We start from the raw sequence: 17,101 nt of genomic DNA on the forward strand, positions 1-17,101 counted from the left end.
TTTCCTCCGTCTCGCACGTAGTTGAGCCTATCAATCGTGTTCATCACTTCATATTTCTGTCATCCGGGCAACCGATCAATTATCTAAACCAATCAAAAATGACGATCTTTTCCAAACTTGGATCAAAAGACTGAATTTACTACGGAGGCCCATAAGTGTTAATTTTCAAAAAGTAAAATAAGAGGAATGGTAAGAATTCGCTTTTATTTAGTTTATTTCGTAAGCAATGGCTTTATTCTTTATAAAAATGCGATATGCAGTGAATTTATGTTAAAATAATCACTCGAAAACCATAATCTTGAAATAAAAACAGGAATAATTGCAAATGTCACTTTGTAAATCTTTTATTCAAAAATATTTAATAAATATAGTAGATACAACATAGATATGCATACTAAACCACAAAGGGTCGCACAGAAATCGTAACTTCATCCTAAAAGAAAATAAAGAATAAATGTTACATTAAATTGTAGGAAAAATGAATATTATAGCACGTTTAACGGGATTTTATAAAGATTTTTATAGACGCAGATCGAAAGATCGTTTGAAAAGTTACTTCTCTGGACTAACACCTCTTGCTTAAATGTATTTTTTACCGAACTATACACAACAAAATAATTTTGTGTATTGTTTGAGCTAATAGTTCGGCCATCACGAACAGCTGTGGGTTTCGTTTTTACGAAGTTCCACAGAAATTCCACATGGAAAATTGACTAAATTGTATTAAATGTGCGATGAATATGTTAATTAAAATTCCCCAATGCCTAAGTAAATGCGCTTTTGCTTTATTTAAATGAAAATTGGATTTGAATAAAAAAGACCACCATTTGGTAGGTAAAAAAGACGCCGATATGGGCGATTGACCACCGAACGGGGGTTAAATGACCATTTGGGGGTGTGTGCCCAACCTGTTGTATTCAACACTGCAATAGATTGACTAAAAAAATGTATGCAATATCAAAGTCATTTTAATAACTTTCAATTTGTTAATAATCACGGGACTTGTATCGAAATTTTATTATGAACAGACAGCAAATATATCCCATTGATGCACAGGGGCTTGTTTAGGAGAAAATCAATCAGTTTCTGATTTATTTTCTCTCTACAACATACAACCTGCGGTCGTCCTTCATCATGTTCATGTTAACAGTTTAACAAAAAAAATTATATAACAACCTTATATAAACTATTACTTACTTCAGAGACGTATTTTGTTTTGATGAGTAATTCTAAACAAAGCTAAAGAGCAACAAATACGCCAGACTGTCAGAGCCGAGAACGACGAGAAATCAGTGCCAACGTGAACCAATTCACAACCGGAAAATGACAACAGCAAAATAAAATGCAGTTAAAATACGGAATCCGTTCCGGAATTGAATTCGTTGAAAATATTTTTTTTCCATTTTCGACGTTTAAACCGTAAGTCCGAGTGCAGTTTTATGTAATAATTATTCCACAAATTTATAAAATCTCAAATGTCTATTTATTTAAAGGATACGACAAAATAGATCATACTCTCTTACTTAGACGTTCCATGCATCGGGATCGAGATTCTGAACTAAAATCGAAGTGACGAAAATATGACGTCACATATAGAGACAAGAGGATGCAAACAGTACTGTCAGTAGTTTTGTGACACGTAGATGGCATAAATTGTTGCATGTATTTTTCTAGTAAGTTTTTGCAATGTTTTTATTTAAACCAACATGTTCCTATGCAGCTCACAGAATTATCGGGAGTTTAGATTTTTTTCACTAAAAATACTTGGAGCAAGTCAATCTCCCATGCAGAGTTGTCGTTCGTTCCTCTATGAGCCGATGGTAGAAAGTGGGAACAAGTTTCAAGTTTTTATTTTTTAGGGAAAGGTTTTTCTTGGTTGTAAGAACTTGTAACCAATCATTTCTCCCTCATAATGTATAGTGGGGAAATTTTTTGAGGAGCGATTGTTTTGGCTTTTGGACAAATTTTTCATATTGTACACATGATGAATAAGTGTAATAAATATAATTTTTGAAAAAAAATGTTCAACAAGCCCCGGGGTTGAATATCGCGGGGTGGGGTGGGGGGGGGGGTCCTGTCCACAAGTACCTGTGCGTTGTATATGTTAAATGACAAAAGAGAGGGAAAAAAAAGATCTTTAATTTAGTTCCTAGAAGTAAGGTCAAAGGATCTAATAGTAAATTCAGTTAGTCTGATGTCTCGACATCTGTTGTTCAGAAAAACTTCTAATTATCTGTAGACATCAAAAATCGATTAGTGCAGGTTTTGTACTTCTATGAATTGTCCGAAGAACATGTTCAATTAGAGGGCTTGAGGTCTCTTCACATTCTTTGTATTTCAATTTTATAAAAAATTCTCATCAATTTATTGATATATACGACAAAAGACACAAAATTTCTTAAAAATAGGTAAATAAAATGAAACTGAAAAAAAACAACATCAAATGACCCTGACCTTGAAGAAATGTTCAAATTCAAGGGTAAACGGTCACCTTGCATTTGACCCCATGCTTCTATGACCTGTCTTTTTGTTGTAAAAGTTATGTTATAATAGTAAGCGCAATGACTCTCAAGGGCAGTAACTTATATAAGATCCTTTCGAACTGATAGATAAAAGTTGAGTCTAAAGATTGAAGACATTAGTGAAGGTTTCATGTCTCTACAGTCTTTGGATTTGGAAGAGTAGTGATAACAAGGTTTTTGCACAATGGGCAATTACTTTAAAAGGGTCAGTGTTAAGGAACAAGACCTTAATTTCTCATTTTTGGAATGACCTTGACCTTAGACCTTTGCATAAATTTCAAGACTGAAGGTCAAAGAATCTAATGCAGTTGTTCCCATGTCTCTTGGACTTACTGTTTCGAAAAATTTTAATTGTTTGTAAACTTTAAAAACTCATTGTAGGGGTCAACAAATACTTTCAAACTGAAAGATTAAAGAGTCTACTTGATTAGATGAAGACTTAAGTGAAGGGTTATATCTCTACAATTTATAGTTTCAAAGGAGTAGCAATAACAAACTTTTTCGCATAAGGGGCAATAACTTTTATAAGGGTCAATCTTAGGGTACAAGATTGAAATCTTTTCAATAGTTTTAAGATTACATATTAATGAAGCAAAGACAAATTGTATATGTTGAAAGACAAAAGAGCTATAAAAAAAAATGCTTCATTATTATTTTTGGGAATGACCGTGACTTTTGACCGTGAAAGCATATTAAAGATCAAAGGTCAAGAATTGCATTGCAATTAACATCATGCTTGTGTGTCTGATAATTTTCAAGTTATAAGGTTTAACAGTAAATACAAAGATGTTAAAGGCCAATAACTCATTCAGGGGGTCATCAGATCCTTTTGCTCTTATACAATGAAGTTATACCTTAAGACTCTTAAGACAATGTACTATATTAGTGAAGGTTTCATGTCTCTACAATGTACCGTTTAGAAGGGGTAGTGATACCAAGATTTTTAGCACAAGGGGCAATAACTTTTAAAAGGGTTAATCTTAGGGAACAAGAATGAAATCTTTGAAAGGGTTTTACAAGTACATATTATTAATACAAAGAAAGAATGTATATCTTGAAAGACAAAAGAGATATAAAAAGAGCTTAATATCTCAATTTTGGGATGACCTTGACCTTTGACCTCGAATATAATTAAAGATCAAAGGTCAAGAATTGCATTGCAATTAACATCATGCTTGTGTGTCTGATAATTTTCAAGTTATAAGGTTTATTAGTAAGTTCACAGATGTTAAAGGGCAATAACTCATATAAGGGGTCATCAGATCCTTTTGCACTTATACAATGAAGTTATGCCTTAAGACCATTAAGACATTAGTAAAGGTTTCATGTCTCTACAATGTATGGTTTAGGAGGAGTAGCGATAACAAGGTTTTCCACACAAGGGGCAATAACTTTTGAAATGGTGAATCTTAAGGAACAAGAATGAAATCTTTGAAAGGGTTTTACAAGTACATATTATTAATACTAAGAGAGAATGTATATCTTGAAAGACAAAAGAGATATAAAAAGAGCTTAATATCTCAATTTTGGAATGACCTTGACCTTTGACCTCGAATACAATTAAAGATCAAAGGTCAAGAATTGCATTGCAATTAACATCATGCCTGTGCATTTTATAATTTTCAAGTTATAAGGTTTATAAGTAAGTACAAAGATGTTAAAGGGCAATAACTCATATAAGGGGTCATCAGATCCTTTTGCACTTATACAATGAAGTTATGCCTTAAGACCATTAAGACATTAGTAAAGGTTTCATGTCTCTACAATGTACAGTTTAGGAGGAGTAGCGATAACAAGGTTTTTCACACAAGGGGCAATAACTTTTAAAAGGGTTAACGTTAGGGGACAAGAATGAAATATTTGAAACAGTTTTAAAAGTACATATTAATGATGCATAGACATTAAGTATATGTTGAAAGACAAAAGAGATATAAAAAGAGCTAAATTTCTCAATTTTTGAATGACCTTGACCTTTGACCTTTACATGAATTTCAAGGTCAAAGGTCAATGAATCTTATGCAGTCGGTCCCATGTCTCTACGACTTTTCGTTTTGAAAATTTCTAATTATTCCTAAAATTCATAAAGTTTCAGGGGCAATAACTCATTGAAGGGTCAACGGATACTTTCGCAATGAATCATTGAAGTGTCTACTATATTAATAGAAGACAATAGTGAAGGTTTCATTTCTCTACAGTTTACTGTTTCGGAGGAGTAGTGATAACAATCATTTCTTGCAAAAAGGGCAATAACTCTGAAAGGGGTCGAAGTTCATATACGCAGGGTCAACTGCGAAAATCTTTTACAAAGTGTATTCTAATGAAATAAAAATCTTTTCGATAAATCTTGAAACAAAAAATCACACGGCGGAAAAATAATAAAGAAAAAGGAAAAGGAAAAAAAGAAACAGAAGAATATCAATAGGTCTTTCCACAGAAAGGTGGAAAGACCTAATAAAAAAAAGAAACAGAAGAAAATCAATAGGTCTTTCCACAGAAAGGTGGAAAGACCTAAAAAGAAACAGAAGAAAATCAATAGGTCTTTCCACAGAAAGGTGGAAAGACCTAACTAGGAGACTTATTGTTCACAGAACAATAAGAGGTCTTTCCACCTTCTTTGAATTTCAAATCTCTTTTATATCTGACTCCTTAAAATTAAATTTCATGAAAAAAAAAACCAAAATTGTCTTAAAACATAGAAAAAATTAAAAATAAAAAAAATATGGAATGACCTTGACCTTTGACCTTGAAAAATTTTCAAGGTCAAAGGTCACGGGTGACAATGCAATTGACCCCATGCTTCTAGGTCTTATAGTTTTCAAGTTATAAGGTTTTATATTAAGTGCAAAGAAGTTAAAGGGCAATAACTTATATAAGGGGTCATCAGATCCTTTTGCATTTATACAGTGATGTTAGGCCTAAAGATCCTTAACACATTAGTGAAGGCTTGGTGCCTCTAGGGTCTATAGTTTGGGAGGAGTAGCGATAACAAGGTTTTTTGCACAAGGGGCAATAACTTTTAAAAGGGTTAATTTTAGGGGACAAGAAGGAAATCCTTGAAATAGTTTTAAGAGTGCATATCAATGATACATAGACATTGCGTATATGTTGAAAGACAAAAGAGATATAAAAAGAGCTAAATTTCTCATTTTTGAAATGACCTTGACCTTTACACAAATTTTAAGGTCAAAAGTCAATGAATCTTATGCAGTTGGTCCCATGTCTCTATGACTTCTTATTTTGAAAATTTTAAATTATTTCTAAAATTCATAAAGTTTCAGGGGCAATAACTCATTGAAAGGGTCAAAGAATGCTTTCGCAATGAAAAGATTGAAGAGTCTCCTAAATTAGTCAAAGACATTGGTGAAGGTTTCATACCTCTACGGTTTACAGTTTCGAAGGAGTAGCGATAACAAGCATTTCTTGCAAAAGGGGTCGTAACTCTGAAAGGGGTCAAGGTTCATTTACGCAGGGTCAACTGCAATAATCTTTTACAAAGTACATTCTTATGGACTATAAATCTTTTCGTTATATCTTGAAACTCAAAATCACACGGCGGAAAAATAAGAAGAATAAGAAACAGAAGAATACCAATAGGTCTTTCCACGGAAAGGTGGAAAGACCTAATAAGAAAAAGGAAAAAAAGAAACAGAAGGAAATCAATAGGTCTTTCCACAGAAAGGTGGAAAGACCTAATAAACATAAGCAAATCAATAGGTCTTTCCACAGAAAGGTGGAAAGACCTAAAAAGAAACGACAGTGTCTAACGTATTTTTCAGTATTTTTATTGAAATACAGTTACACCTTGAAATTTTTTTTCAGTGGCATTCATCCAAATTTGAGCGTGATTATGTGTGCATCGGCGAATGGAGTCTTATATGTTGTTTAATTATCGTGAAATTGAATATTTTGACCACATAGGTATGTGGAAGTGATGATGCATGTTGTGACTCACTTGTTTCCGGATTGTCTTCGAGTACGGAGAGGTTTTGGAACTTAGAGTAATGGCTTCCAAAGAAGAAGACGGTGAAGAAGACATCGAAAACATTGAGGTCCCTGAATCTGTTGCAGGTCAAGAAAGTGAAAGTCCATTACTGGACGATATAACGCAGTTAGAAGGTATGAATTTCCATTCATGTGCATTGTTGGTGCTTTGACAATTTGGAGGTAAACGTTTGGATCCACCACTGTGTCTAATGTGTTTACTTTCCGTCTGAAGATCTAGGGCGATTCCTATTTGTGTAATAAGGGGAGGGGGTTATGTGGAAAAAATGAGTAGTCAGATAATTAAAAATCATTATGTATAGTAATTAGGATAATCAGTTACTTAGGTGGTTTTCATTTGCTCTCGTAACGTTTTTCTGATATAACACACCACACGAAACTTTGTCCACCAAAAAGAGCCGAGGGGCATAAAAATGTGTTAAACCTTATTATTACAGTAATGCTCTGTTAATTGTTAAAGTAGATTTCAAGTCATCAATCCCTATAGTTTATCTAGCCATATCAGCATTCAGTTGAATTGTACGCTATGAAGCACTTTGATTTTGGCCAAAATGAGTTTTAAGTGTGTAGGCCTACATGTTGAAAACTATTTGATTTAGATGTGAACTAATTATAAACTAAAGTCTACTCCTGTTGTCCAGATCCATCATTGTTTGATTTGGGACCAAGTGTCAGAAGCTAGGTAGGTTTCTATGTTTATAATTCAAGAGTTAACTGAACAATCAAAACAGGGATTTAATTTTATACTGTACAAAAGTCTCGATTAAAAAAAGGTGAGGCCGTGTAATTCAATTGTTTTTAAAATTATTGAAAAAAAATTATAAGCCTGGGTGTAAGATTATAAGCATACAGAAGCTAATCCTAAACTGAATGTTGACGGGAGATAAGGAAGGTACACTTAAATTAGTCTGTCAGCATACATTTAGTTCCTGATTGTCATGTATCCAGACAGTGATATTATATATATTATATATGTTTATTATAAATTTTTTCTTTGATATTGCAAAAAAAGAATACGTTTATTTGATAAGATGAATGTTTTTTAAATAGTAAAGTAATAGCTATTCTATTCAGTAATATTGGATCCATGGTCTCTGTAAGCCCTATTCATCTACAAAGTTTTTAAATATATATATATTTTGTTAATTGCTAAAATTGAGTATGTTCTACATACATTTGAGTACAGTCACTTTGTCATACAGCTTCTAGTTAGATTTCAGGTCCAGGTTGAAAGGAAATTCTAGATCTATATTTTTTTTTATAAATTTTTCAAAGAACAGTTTCCATCAGCTTGTCAATTGTCAAATGGTACTCCACCATTTGATTGAGATGCAAACAAAATATTTATTATACCCTGATACTTACTTTTAAAAGCAGAAAAAAAACTTCCCTAAAACAAGATCCATTGAGTGAGAATAAACTAAAGATACAATTTAACATACTGCAGGGATTTTCCACTGCCCTGTGTAGGGCACAGGGGCTTGTCTTCTGGATTGTTAAATGTAAAATACATTTAACAATCCGGAAGACAAGCCCCTATGCATTTTCCCCCAAAATTAACAGCCTGCGTTCAATTTTTGAAAAATTCATGTTTGACCTCTGAATAAAATGAACATAATTTTTGAAAACTTGGCTAAAATGTTATTATAATTGATCTATTCTCTGAATTTTAGTTCCAAATAATGAAGTAAAAAATCAATTTTATATTTTATTCATCATATTTATGTTTATTTCTTGAAAGACATCTTGCTATAAAATTTCCCCAAAAGTTGTGAAATTTTGTTCAATTCCCAATTGTAGGGGCCTGGGCCCCATTCCCAAACTGGGGTGGAAAAGTCCAGAAATAGGTTGATTAATAACTGAATATGCTGAGTTTTTCTAAGTGCATTCTAACAGACCATATTTTACCATATATATTTTGTCTCTTCAAATTGTTTGTATTGCATTCATTATACAACGATACAGCAGTAAGTTCCTTTCTCATTTTTGAGTGTTTTTCTGCATTTTGTACAAGAACAGAATAGACCTTAAATATGGCTGTGTAACAAAATTCACTAGCTTCTAGGGCCTTTACCTCCAAACCCCCTGTCTACTCGGGCTTCCACATCAAAAGTACCCTGGCTACACCCCTGAGAAGTTACAGAAATAATGGTGTCAGCATACTTATTAATTATTTAGGACAGTATGATTCAAAATATGCAGGAGACAATATGGTATTTCTTTGATATTCCTATGCCATTGAAAGCCTATATACAAATTAAAGTAACAGGATCTTGCAAACCGGTTTTTTTTTTTTCAGTAAGATAAATGTCTTGAGTGAGTGTCATACCAGGTTACATTTTAAATCCATCTAACCAGGGGGATTAGGTTTCCTCTGCTATGAGGATAGAATGTATTGATGCATATAGTATTCCTTTCATAATTTCTTTGTCAGATGCAAAAATTTTAGTGACATCATGTTGTGATAATTCTCTCAGTTTATATGAGACATAATAAAGAAAGTGTTTGATCATTGTTTTCAAAAAGTAGGCAATGTTAAAATTTGCAAGCAAGTTATTTACAAATGGTGCAAAAATAATTTAAAAAGTTAATATTGACAACACCATCATACGTTGGCATAGTAGTCATGAATAAACAACAAATTAACATACATAGAATAAAAATTTCAAAGTGAGAAATCAGGTTTGTTGAAGATTTTCTTTCCTTCATGTAACATTGAGAAATTTGGTAATCTACATTGATCATAACTAGGAAAATAAAGTACAAAATTTTCTTCATTTTCAATTAAAAAAATTACAACAGTGACATATACACATTGTTTTCTCTAGGAATAGCCGGCCTTGGGTATCTCCCTAATTCAATATAATTCATATGAGAACTAATTCTTAGTACATGTTTTGTTAGGATTGTTCTTCAAGATTTCTTGGTAATTGTAGATAGTTTTTTTTGTAATTTATATTCATTGAAATGAATTACATTACTATAAAAAGTTAATTTTCCACAAACTGATTTAGAAATGTTCTTTAATTGTTCACTGGTTTTGTTACTATAATGCTCCTTTAAATATTTTAAAGTTTTATGTGATTTGTCCAATGAAGATATATAAAGACAATTTCTAATGTTGAGTAAAAAAGTTTTCTTTGCCAAGGGCAAGGTACTCTAGACCTCTGTTTTATCTTCCTTAAATGCAGACACCACTAATTGGTCATTATTCTCATTCTCTGTCTCTAAGTTTTTAATTCTTAAATAAAATTTAAACATATTTTCATGACACAAACAGCAATGTTAGATGATTTTCTGTGAACACCCAAGATGTCTTCAAATATCTGGAGTTGTATTTTTTTCAAATAGAAAATGATCTGAAGATAATAAATCAAATTTGTAGTCTGCAATCCAATTTCAGAACCATAAATAAAGCCAGGTAATTAAATCAAGCTGAAATCTAGAGGTAAATTTAATATAAAAAAAAGAATTGGAAAAAAAACCCTTTAATTTCACAAGAAAGGGTCATATGTAACCTGTTAACATATTGTGAATGAGCTAGCTTATATGAAAGAAGACTGCAGTAGGAAATTTGTGACATCAGATTTATACCCTGTCTATACCTATTAATCTTTTCTTCCTTTTTTATTCATTTTGGTCATTGGTGCATCTAAAGAAATGTGTTCTAGATCAAAAGAATTTATAGGTTTATTTCTCTTAAGGATGTATATAATATTTATAGTCTTGAGCATAGGAAAAAAATTTTAAAAAAGAGCTTTTTATTGGGAAACCTAGTTTTGAATCATACAAAAATAAAAAGAAAGTGATATATATATAATTGAGAAAATTATGATGCTTTAAACTTGTATTTTTACACAACCAATAGACAGTCTTTATCAAAACTTTTTTTTTTTTAATTATTATTTATCTTAAAAATTACTATGCATAATTCCCAGTATATGTTTCATAAATGCAGTTCCATACAGTTTGTACTGTATGAATGCATCATAAAGTCAATAAAGAAGTTCAACACTTGTACAATACCAGTATATTCAACTTTCTGTAGGTAGACTATAGGCAAACACTCCAAACAGCTAGTAAACAATTTTTAAAGATTTCAATACAAAAGTTTTATGGTTAATTTTTTCCTGTTTTTAAGTGGATACCGTTATTTTATTGTTTCATTACAAATCCTTTTTATATAACAATTACATGCATTTGACACTTGCCTTTGTGATGAATCCCCATTGTAAATAACTAAGTTGGGAAGAACACTGAAGAAATTGCTACTAATTCTCTTCTGTAAACAACATAACCTAGGGACATTTGATACATTGTCATTCCTACAAAGAGATCAACTTTCCATGACAAAATAATTTGTGGTCCTTGACCAGAGTGAACTTTCCTCTAAGTTCTTCATTCCGGGGATTATTTTGTTACGATTACATGACAGTTGTGTGCGTGCACTGTAGACCCTTCATCAGAAGGAATGTGTATTTTTTGTTGTTGTGATTCATGTGTGAAATCAGTGACATATTATAAAGTGATCATTAGAAACACTTGAGTATGATTAACAGTTACTGTAATAGATAGTTCACGATTTATGGCAAGGTTGTATACACACGTGGGTCAACACCAAATTTATACCTAGAATTATTCATGATGTGTTTTTTATATTGACGTTTGTGTCTGTATAATGGAAGCTTCTGATTATCTGAGATGAATCGTCGTTTAGGATTTCGGGGACGGTGCCAGACAGACACGGGAGTCATTGTGAGGTTGAGGAAGAATCCACGGCTCCAGAAGAACCATAGATCTAAAGTCGTGACCCTGCTACTGAACAACCATGATCTGGAGCAGGATCTACAGGGTGATATCCGGAGTAAACTGCCCAGTGTCCGGATCAGGAGGTTCACGTCATCCAGGTCCATCAAGGACCGGCGGAGGGACCTACACAGGATCAGCGAGGGCCGATACGTCAGACCCCGACCCTTCTGGGAGAGATACGAGGACCTGAAAAACAGGAATAGAGTGTCCTTTAGAAATGTGGCTAGGGCAGTCAAGTAAGTAGTCTGTAGAGAATTAATGGTCTTATGGTCTAACAGTCAAACAATCCAAAATCTGATATACAATGAGCCAAAACCATGTATTTTATCTAACGTTAAAATAAAGGTTGCTGATTTAAAGGACTCAAATTCAAGAAAATTTTTATGAGAATCATTGGCCAAAAAATGGTGAGAAAACTGAGGTAGCCTGATGGCATTTTTATTTCACACTATGAAACAATAACTTTTGTGAGATGTAAAAAGTTTAAATCACCCACAAAGCTACTGATAATTTTGGAGATACGGTGTCAGAGAATTGTGTTTTTTGAGTGACATAGCATGCTAAGGTCACTGATTTCACAGATTGTTTACTTTTTTGTAGAGTGTCAACCTTGGAGAGAATAGAAATACAAGCAAGGGTGGGTATAGCTTTACATTTAATACTGCAAATAAGGAAATATAATCAGCAGATCATAGATTTTATTGTCAAAATTCAGATATGACATCAAGAGGGTTTTATACAAGCATAAAAATAAAATAAGCCAGCTGGAAGAAACATTTAATTGTGAATCATAAGTCAAGTAATAAGTATACCTACTGGCTATTTATAATTTATGGCTTAATGTTTTCTGACAAGTTCGTGTAATAATTTATCAGTCAGTAATTACTGTCCATATGAATTACAACATACATGAATAACTTTTTATTAGTTAAGGCAGTGCAAATAAACATCAAGAAGTGAGTTTTTCCTGTTTAAATCAAGTGTTATCATCTAATGCATGCACCCTACCTTAACAAGTTATTTGATACCACATACTATGTCGTTGAAAAAGATGTTGACACAGTTGTTTTTATAATTATTTTTTATGCATGTTCTGTAACGTGCTTTCTATGTTTTTTTTTTTTTCTATATAAAATTGTCTAGTATCTTTAAGTTTTACTGAAGTGGACTTTCATTGTTTCAAAATTAATAATCTGAAATACTTTAATTTCTATTTATTTTTGAAATGCCTTACCTAGTTTGATTACAACAATATATATGTAAAATGTTTTGAAATCTGTTTTCTTGAATTCATTTGACAGATACTTTAAAAAACATACAATTTAGTATATACACATACTTTTTTTGTTTTCTAGAAATGGCACAAATGGAGGATGATGTTCAAGGACATTCGTCAATCCGTGACCTTGTTCCACGGAACTCTCAGACAAATCGAGGGTAAAGTATCAAGATCTTATCTCTCATATAATTATGGTTTTATAACCAGAAATTTTAAAAAAAACTTCAGACAGATATATTCATATTTTGTCATCAGCATTGAATGCTCTTTAAAAATATGCTAGCATATACCATTAAAGTAAGAACGTGTACATAAGCAGTATGTTTTTACTACAGGTCGGTATGGAATGGCCATCATGACCTACTTTCGCTTTGTGAAATGGCTGATGTTCCTGAATTTTTACATCATGGTCATCATGTTCACAATCCTAGTGATTCCTTATGCTGCCCTCAATTCCTCAAGTTTTGATCTTTATGTGAGGAACATTACTTCTCCAGAACTTAATGTCACAAGTGAGGAGTATACAATGATAATGCGGACAGTGAACTGTACCCAGCAGTACATTAAACATATAGACAAAATACATGGGCCTTCACATTCAAAGGCTACTTTATTTCTGGATCTCATACAAGGCACGGTAAGCATTAACAATGTTTATTCTAAGTATGAAACGTCCATTCCATCATGATCATAGCTGTGCTTTTCTATTGCACAAAAATAAGAGCAGAGTCAAAATATATTAATTAAATTAAAAAATTGGGGGAATGATTTTGTCACTGAATATATGTACATGTATTTCCTTCATTTCTCTAGCACATTCAAATCTTGTATGAAGTGCTTCTTTTTTGTGGTAGAGTGTGTTGAAAAATACTCATAAGTAATGTGTGCAAGGAAAAATTGTTGTGACTTAATTCATATAATTGCTTGTTTTCTCCAGGGTTTTATGGAGAGATCGATCATGTTCTATGGAGCTTATAAAAACAGGACCCGTACAGACAATGGTCAGGAGGTGGTGTATAATGTAGGAGTAGCCTACCTCTGCAGCGTCTTCTTCAGCCTTCTCCTCAGTTTTATCCTAATCATCAAAAAGTAAGACTCTTATCATCAAATGCTGTATGAACCCCCCCCCCCCCCTCCACCACCATCACCAGCACTGCCATCACTTAACACTGACCAATACTGTATGACCTGAAAAACAAGACCTTTATCTTCAAAGATTTTTAAGTTAAAACTGCTGTCCTTGACCTTTAAGATATGACCTTGTCAATGTTTTACACACTATAAGGTCATGAGCATCAATGTATAAATGTATAATTTTCTTTTTTATATAATTCAGACCTAAAAAACTAATTATACCCCACGCAACAAGTTGCATGAGGTATAATGTTTTTGACTCATCAGTCAGTCAGTCCTGGCCTGGGGGGCATAGAATTTATACGAACTCACTTTTGATCTCAGTCTCACTTTTACCAAAGGAATATATAGCGGAAAAGTGAGACTGAGATCAAAAGTGAGCTCGTCTCACTTTTATGGCCCCCAGGCCTGTTTTTTTGTCAGCACAACTCCTCATAAACTGCTGCACAGATTTTCGTCAAACTTTGCAGATATTTAGAATATAATGTGTAGATGTGCATATAACCAGGAAATTCCGATTCCTTTATTTTTTCCGTGAATTCCACACTTTAAAACTTAGATTTTTGGCCATATCTTGAATATAGAGATGAACAGTTTGTCAGCACAACTCCTTTTAAACCGCTGCACACAATTTCGTCAAACTTTGCAGGTATTTAGGACACAATGTGTAGATGTGCATATTGCCAGGAAATTCTGATTCCTGTATTTTTTGCGGGAATTTCCGCACTTTTCAACTTAGATTTTTGGCTATATCTTGAATATAGAGATGAACAGTTTGTCAGTGCAACTCCTCTTAAACCGCTGCACACAATTTCGTCAAACTAAGCAGATATTTAGGAAACAATGTGTAGATGTGCATATTACCAGGAAATTCTGATTCCTGTATTTTTTGCGGGAATTTCCGCACTTTTAAACTTAGATTTTATGGCCATATCTTTAATATAGAGATGAATATTTTGTCAGCACAACTCCTCATACAGCTGCAACAAGTTTTGTCAAATTTTGCAGATATTTAGGACACAATGTGTAGATGTGCATATTACCAGGAAATTTTTATTCCTTTATTTTTTCGGGAAATTTCAGCACTTTGACTTTTGGGGGAGCGTGGGGTATGTGAGCTTGCTCACTTTTTCTTTCATTTCAATATCTTTAAGGATTGAAGCTTACCCTTTAGTCAGCATGAATATTTTTACATTATTTAACTTAAGTCTTGAGTAATTAATAATTAACCTAAGTTTCAACCATTTCAGTGAGACGGTTCTAGAATTATGACCCTACATCATTTATTTGACAGGCAAACAGACCAAAAGATGTTTTGGATTTGATGCTTTGAGTATAATAAGAGATTATGGATTCAAATTTCAGTTCTGCCAAAAACATGAAAGCCTCCCATGGTGTAGAGAAGTCCGTGGCACAGTTTACCAATAAAGTGTTTGGTGGCTGGGACTACTGCATTAAAGAGGTCAAGGCAGCCAGTCATAAAAGGAACGTCATTGGAGTCGCATTAGTGGTACGTGTTATAACTTACTAACAGTGACTGGTAATAATCAACAACAAATAGTACACAAAAAGAAATGATTTTAAAGAAATTGAGTTAGGGCCATCAATTTTTTTTCTCTAATTTAAAAAATAAATTAAGTTCTTTGATGTATATATATTGTTTGATAGCTATTCTTTGTTTTATATAGGCTGACCTAGCAGACCAGGAGCGTACAAAGCGGCTTGGTCTCCGTACATTGGTGGACTGGTTAGAGGTGTGGGGGATGAGAATCGTTATCAATATCCTGGTGGTCATTCTCCTGTGTGGATCCCTGGCTCTGATTGGACTCACCACATCTAAGATGATAGATGTAAAATATATTAAGATTCTACACACTGTGTGTTACAGTTTATGAGATAATCTTAAGTGGCAAGAAATTACTTCCTGCTGATTTTAGATTTGAAGCAAAACACTTCTCTTAAGTGTTGCACTCACAGTTTTATACCTCTGGGGAATTTTTTTTGTAAATGTAGGTACATGTATTTGTTTTTCATCTTCCTACTAATGCAGGGGAACATCTAGTAATTGTCCCATCAAGCAGTAAAACAAAATGTGTAGCTTAGCACTGAGCATTATAGAGCAGAATTTAAGCTGATTTACTGATGAGACACATTTTTTTTAACAAATGATTGTTTCCAAAAGAATCAGATGTATACAAATTTTACATTTCCTTTTAGGAAAGTGATGGAGAAGGTTCAAGTGCAGCTTCTAACCTGTTCTTCCAGTTTGTTCCTCATCTAACAATTAATTTGCTGAACTTGGTTGTGCCTCGAGTCTTTCAGAAGCTTGTGATATTTGAAGAGTACACACATGAATTTCAAATTAAAATTACACTCTTTAGGTAAACAATTTTTCATACAAGAAATATACATGTACAAGAGAAAAACTTAGTGGTATCTGCTCATATGAAAAGCATGGTTTACCTGAATAAATGACTTAAAAAGCAGTTTACACTGTTTTCTCAGGAGTAAGTACAGAAGGCAGTAAAGTAATATACACATAAATTAAATGGCATCAGGATAAAAATTTGTGTCAATACTAGGGATGGCAATTGAATTGCTAATCAGATAATCACAATATGGTGAGACCAACTACTTACATACTCCTAATATTAATATTATTTCAGGAGTATCCTTCTTCGGTTAGCCTCTCCAGTAGCATTGATGGTTATGCTGTACCATAAGTTGTTGTTGGAAGATGATAAACAGAAAATTTGTGGAAACATTCAATGGACAGAGGATGATGACCCAAACTCAGTCAGGGTAGGTGCATAACCCCCCACCTCCCAAAATAAAATTTTTCATCTGTTGGTATTTTAGCTGCAGTACTATAGCTCTGTGGAATAGAAATTTAGACAAACTACTAGGGTTGTCCGTAAAGTTCGTGGACAAGCTAAAAATTTAATGAAAGTTGTGTCATTGATATTTATTATTGGCATATTTCTAATCTTTTACTAAATGTGAATTGAAAAATTTGAAATTTCATTGAATTTCAAATGTTTAATTACAATTATGGCTGCATAATAAGACTTGGTATGGAGACTCGGAGCAGTGCAAAATTTTAATTTAAAAAATTACCGGTATTTATCACTTTATAAATTTCATTTGTTTTTTATAAAATTCTGGGGAAATCTGGAAGAATTTTACATTATGAGGTTGAAAAAAATTTATCACGTCAAATCTGCAAATTTGAACGTTCAAAGTTTCAAAATGGCTGAGCAATCAAAGTTAAAACATTTTAAGACAGGGTCGGAATTGTTCAAAAAAGAGACATTTTCGGGATATGTGGAGCAGTGAACAGTGATAAGATTCTGCG

At 33.0% G+C, this 17,101-nt stretch overlaps 1 protein-coding gene across 1 annotated transcript; it reads left to right on the plus strand.

Moving 5' to 3' along the window:
• The first annotated feature begins 6,401 nt into the window (after window positions 1-6,401).
• LOC134230828 (transmembrane channel-like protein 7) lies at window positions 6,402-16,560 on the plus strand. The gene is made up of 10 exons (XM_062712684.1): window positions 6,402-6,638; window positions 11,242-11,569; window positions 11,934-11,970; window positions 12,689-12,770; window positions 12,948-13,249; window positions 13,550-13,701; window positions 15,112-15,256; window positions 15,435-15,596; window positions 15,964-16,127; window positions 16,413-16,560. The coding sequence occupies exons 1-10, from the start codon at window positions 6,524-6,526 to the stop codon at window positions 16,558-16,560; spliced, it is 1,635 nt and encodes a 544-aa protein (XP_062568668.1). The 5' UTR covers window positions 6,402-6,523.
• The last annotated feature ends 541 nt before the right edge of the window (window positions 16,561-17,101 follow it).

This window comes from Saccostrea cucullata, unplaced genomic scaffold (genome assembly GCF_032062105.1).
Source record: "Saccostrea cucullata isolate Sc308-1 unplaced genomic scaffold, CSIRO_AGI_Scuc_v1 ctg11285, whole genome shotgun sequence".
In the NCBI taxonomy this organism is placed as follows: Eukaryota; Metazoa; Mollusca; class Bivalvia; order Ostreida; family Ostreidae; genus Saccostrea; species Saccostrea cuccullata.

Excerpts from the sequence above, each read along its gene's own strand:
- LOC134230828 (XM_062712684.1), top strand. The coding sequence starts at position 6,524 with ATGGCTTCCAAAGAAGAAGACGGTGAAGAAGACATCGAAAACATTGAG. Across the intron at positions 11,570-11,933 it reads AATGTGGCTAGGGCAGTCAA|AGTGTCAACCTTGGAGAGAA; the intron begins GTAAGTAGTCTG and ends ACTTTTTTGTAG. Across the intron at positions 15,597-15,963 it reads CCACATCTAAGATGATAGAT|GAAAGTGATGGAGAAGGTTC; the intron begins GTAAAATATATT and ends ATTTCCTTTTAG.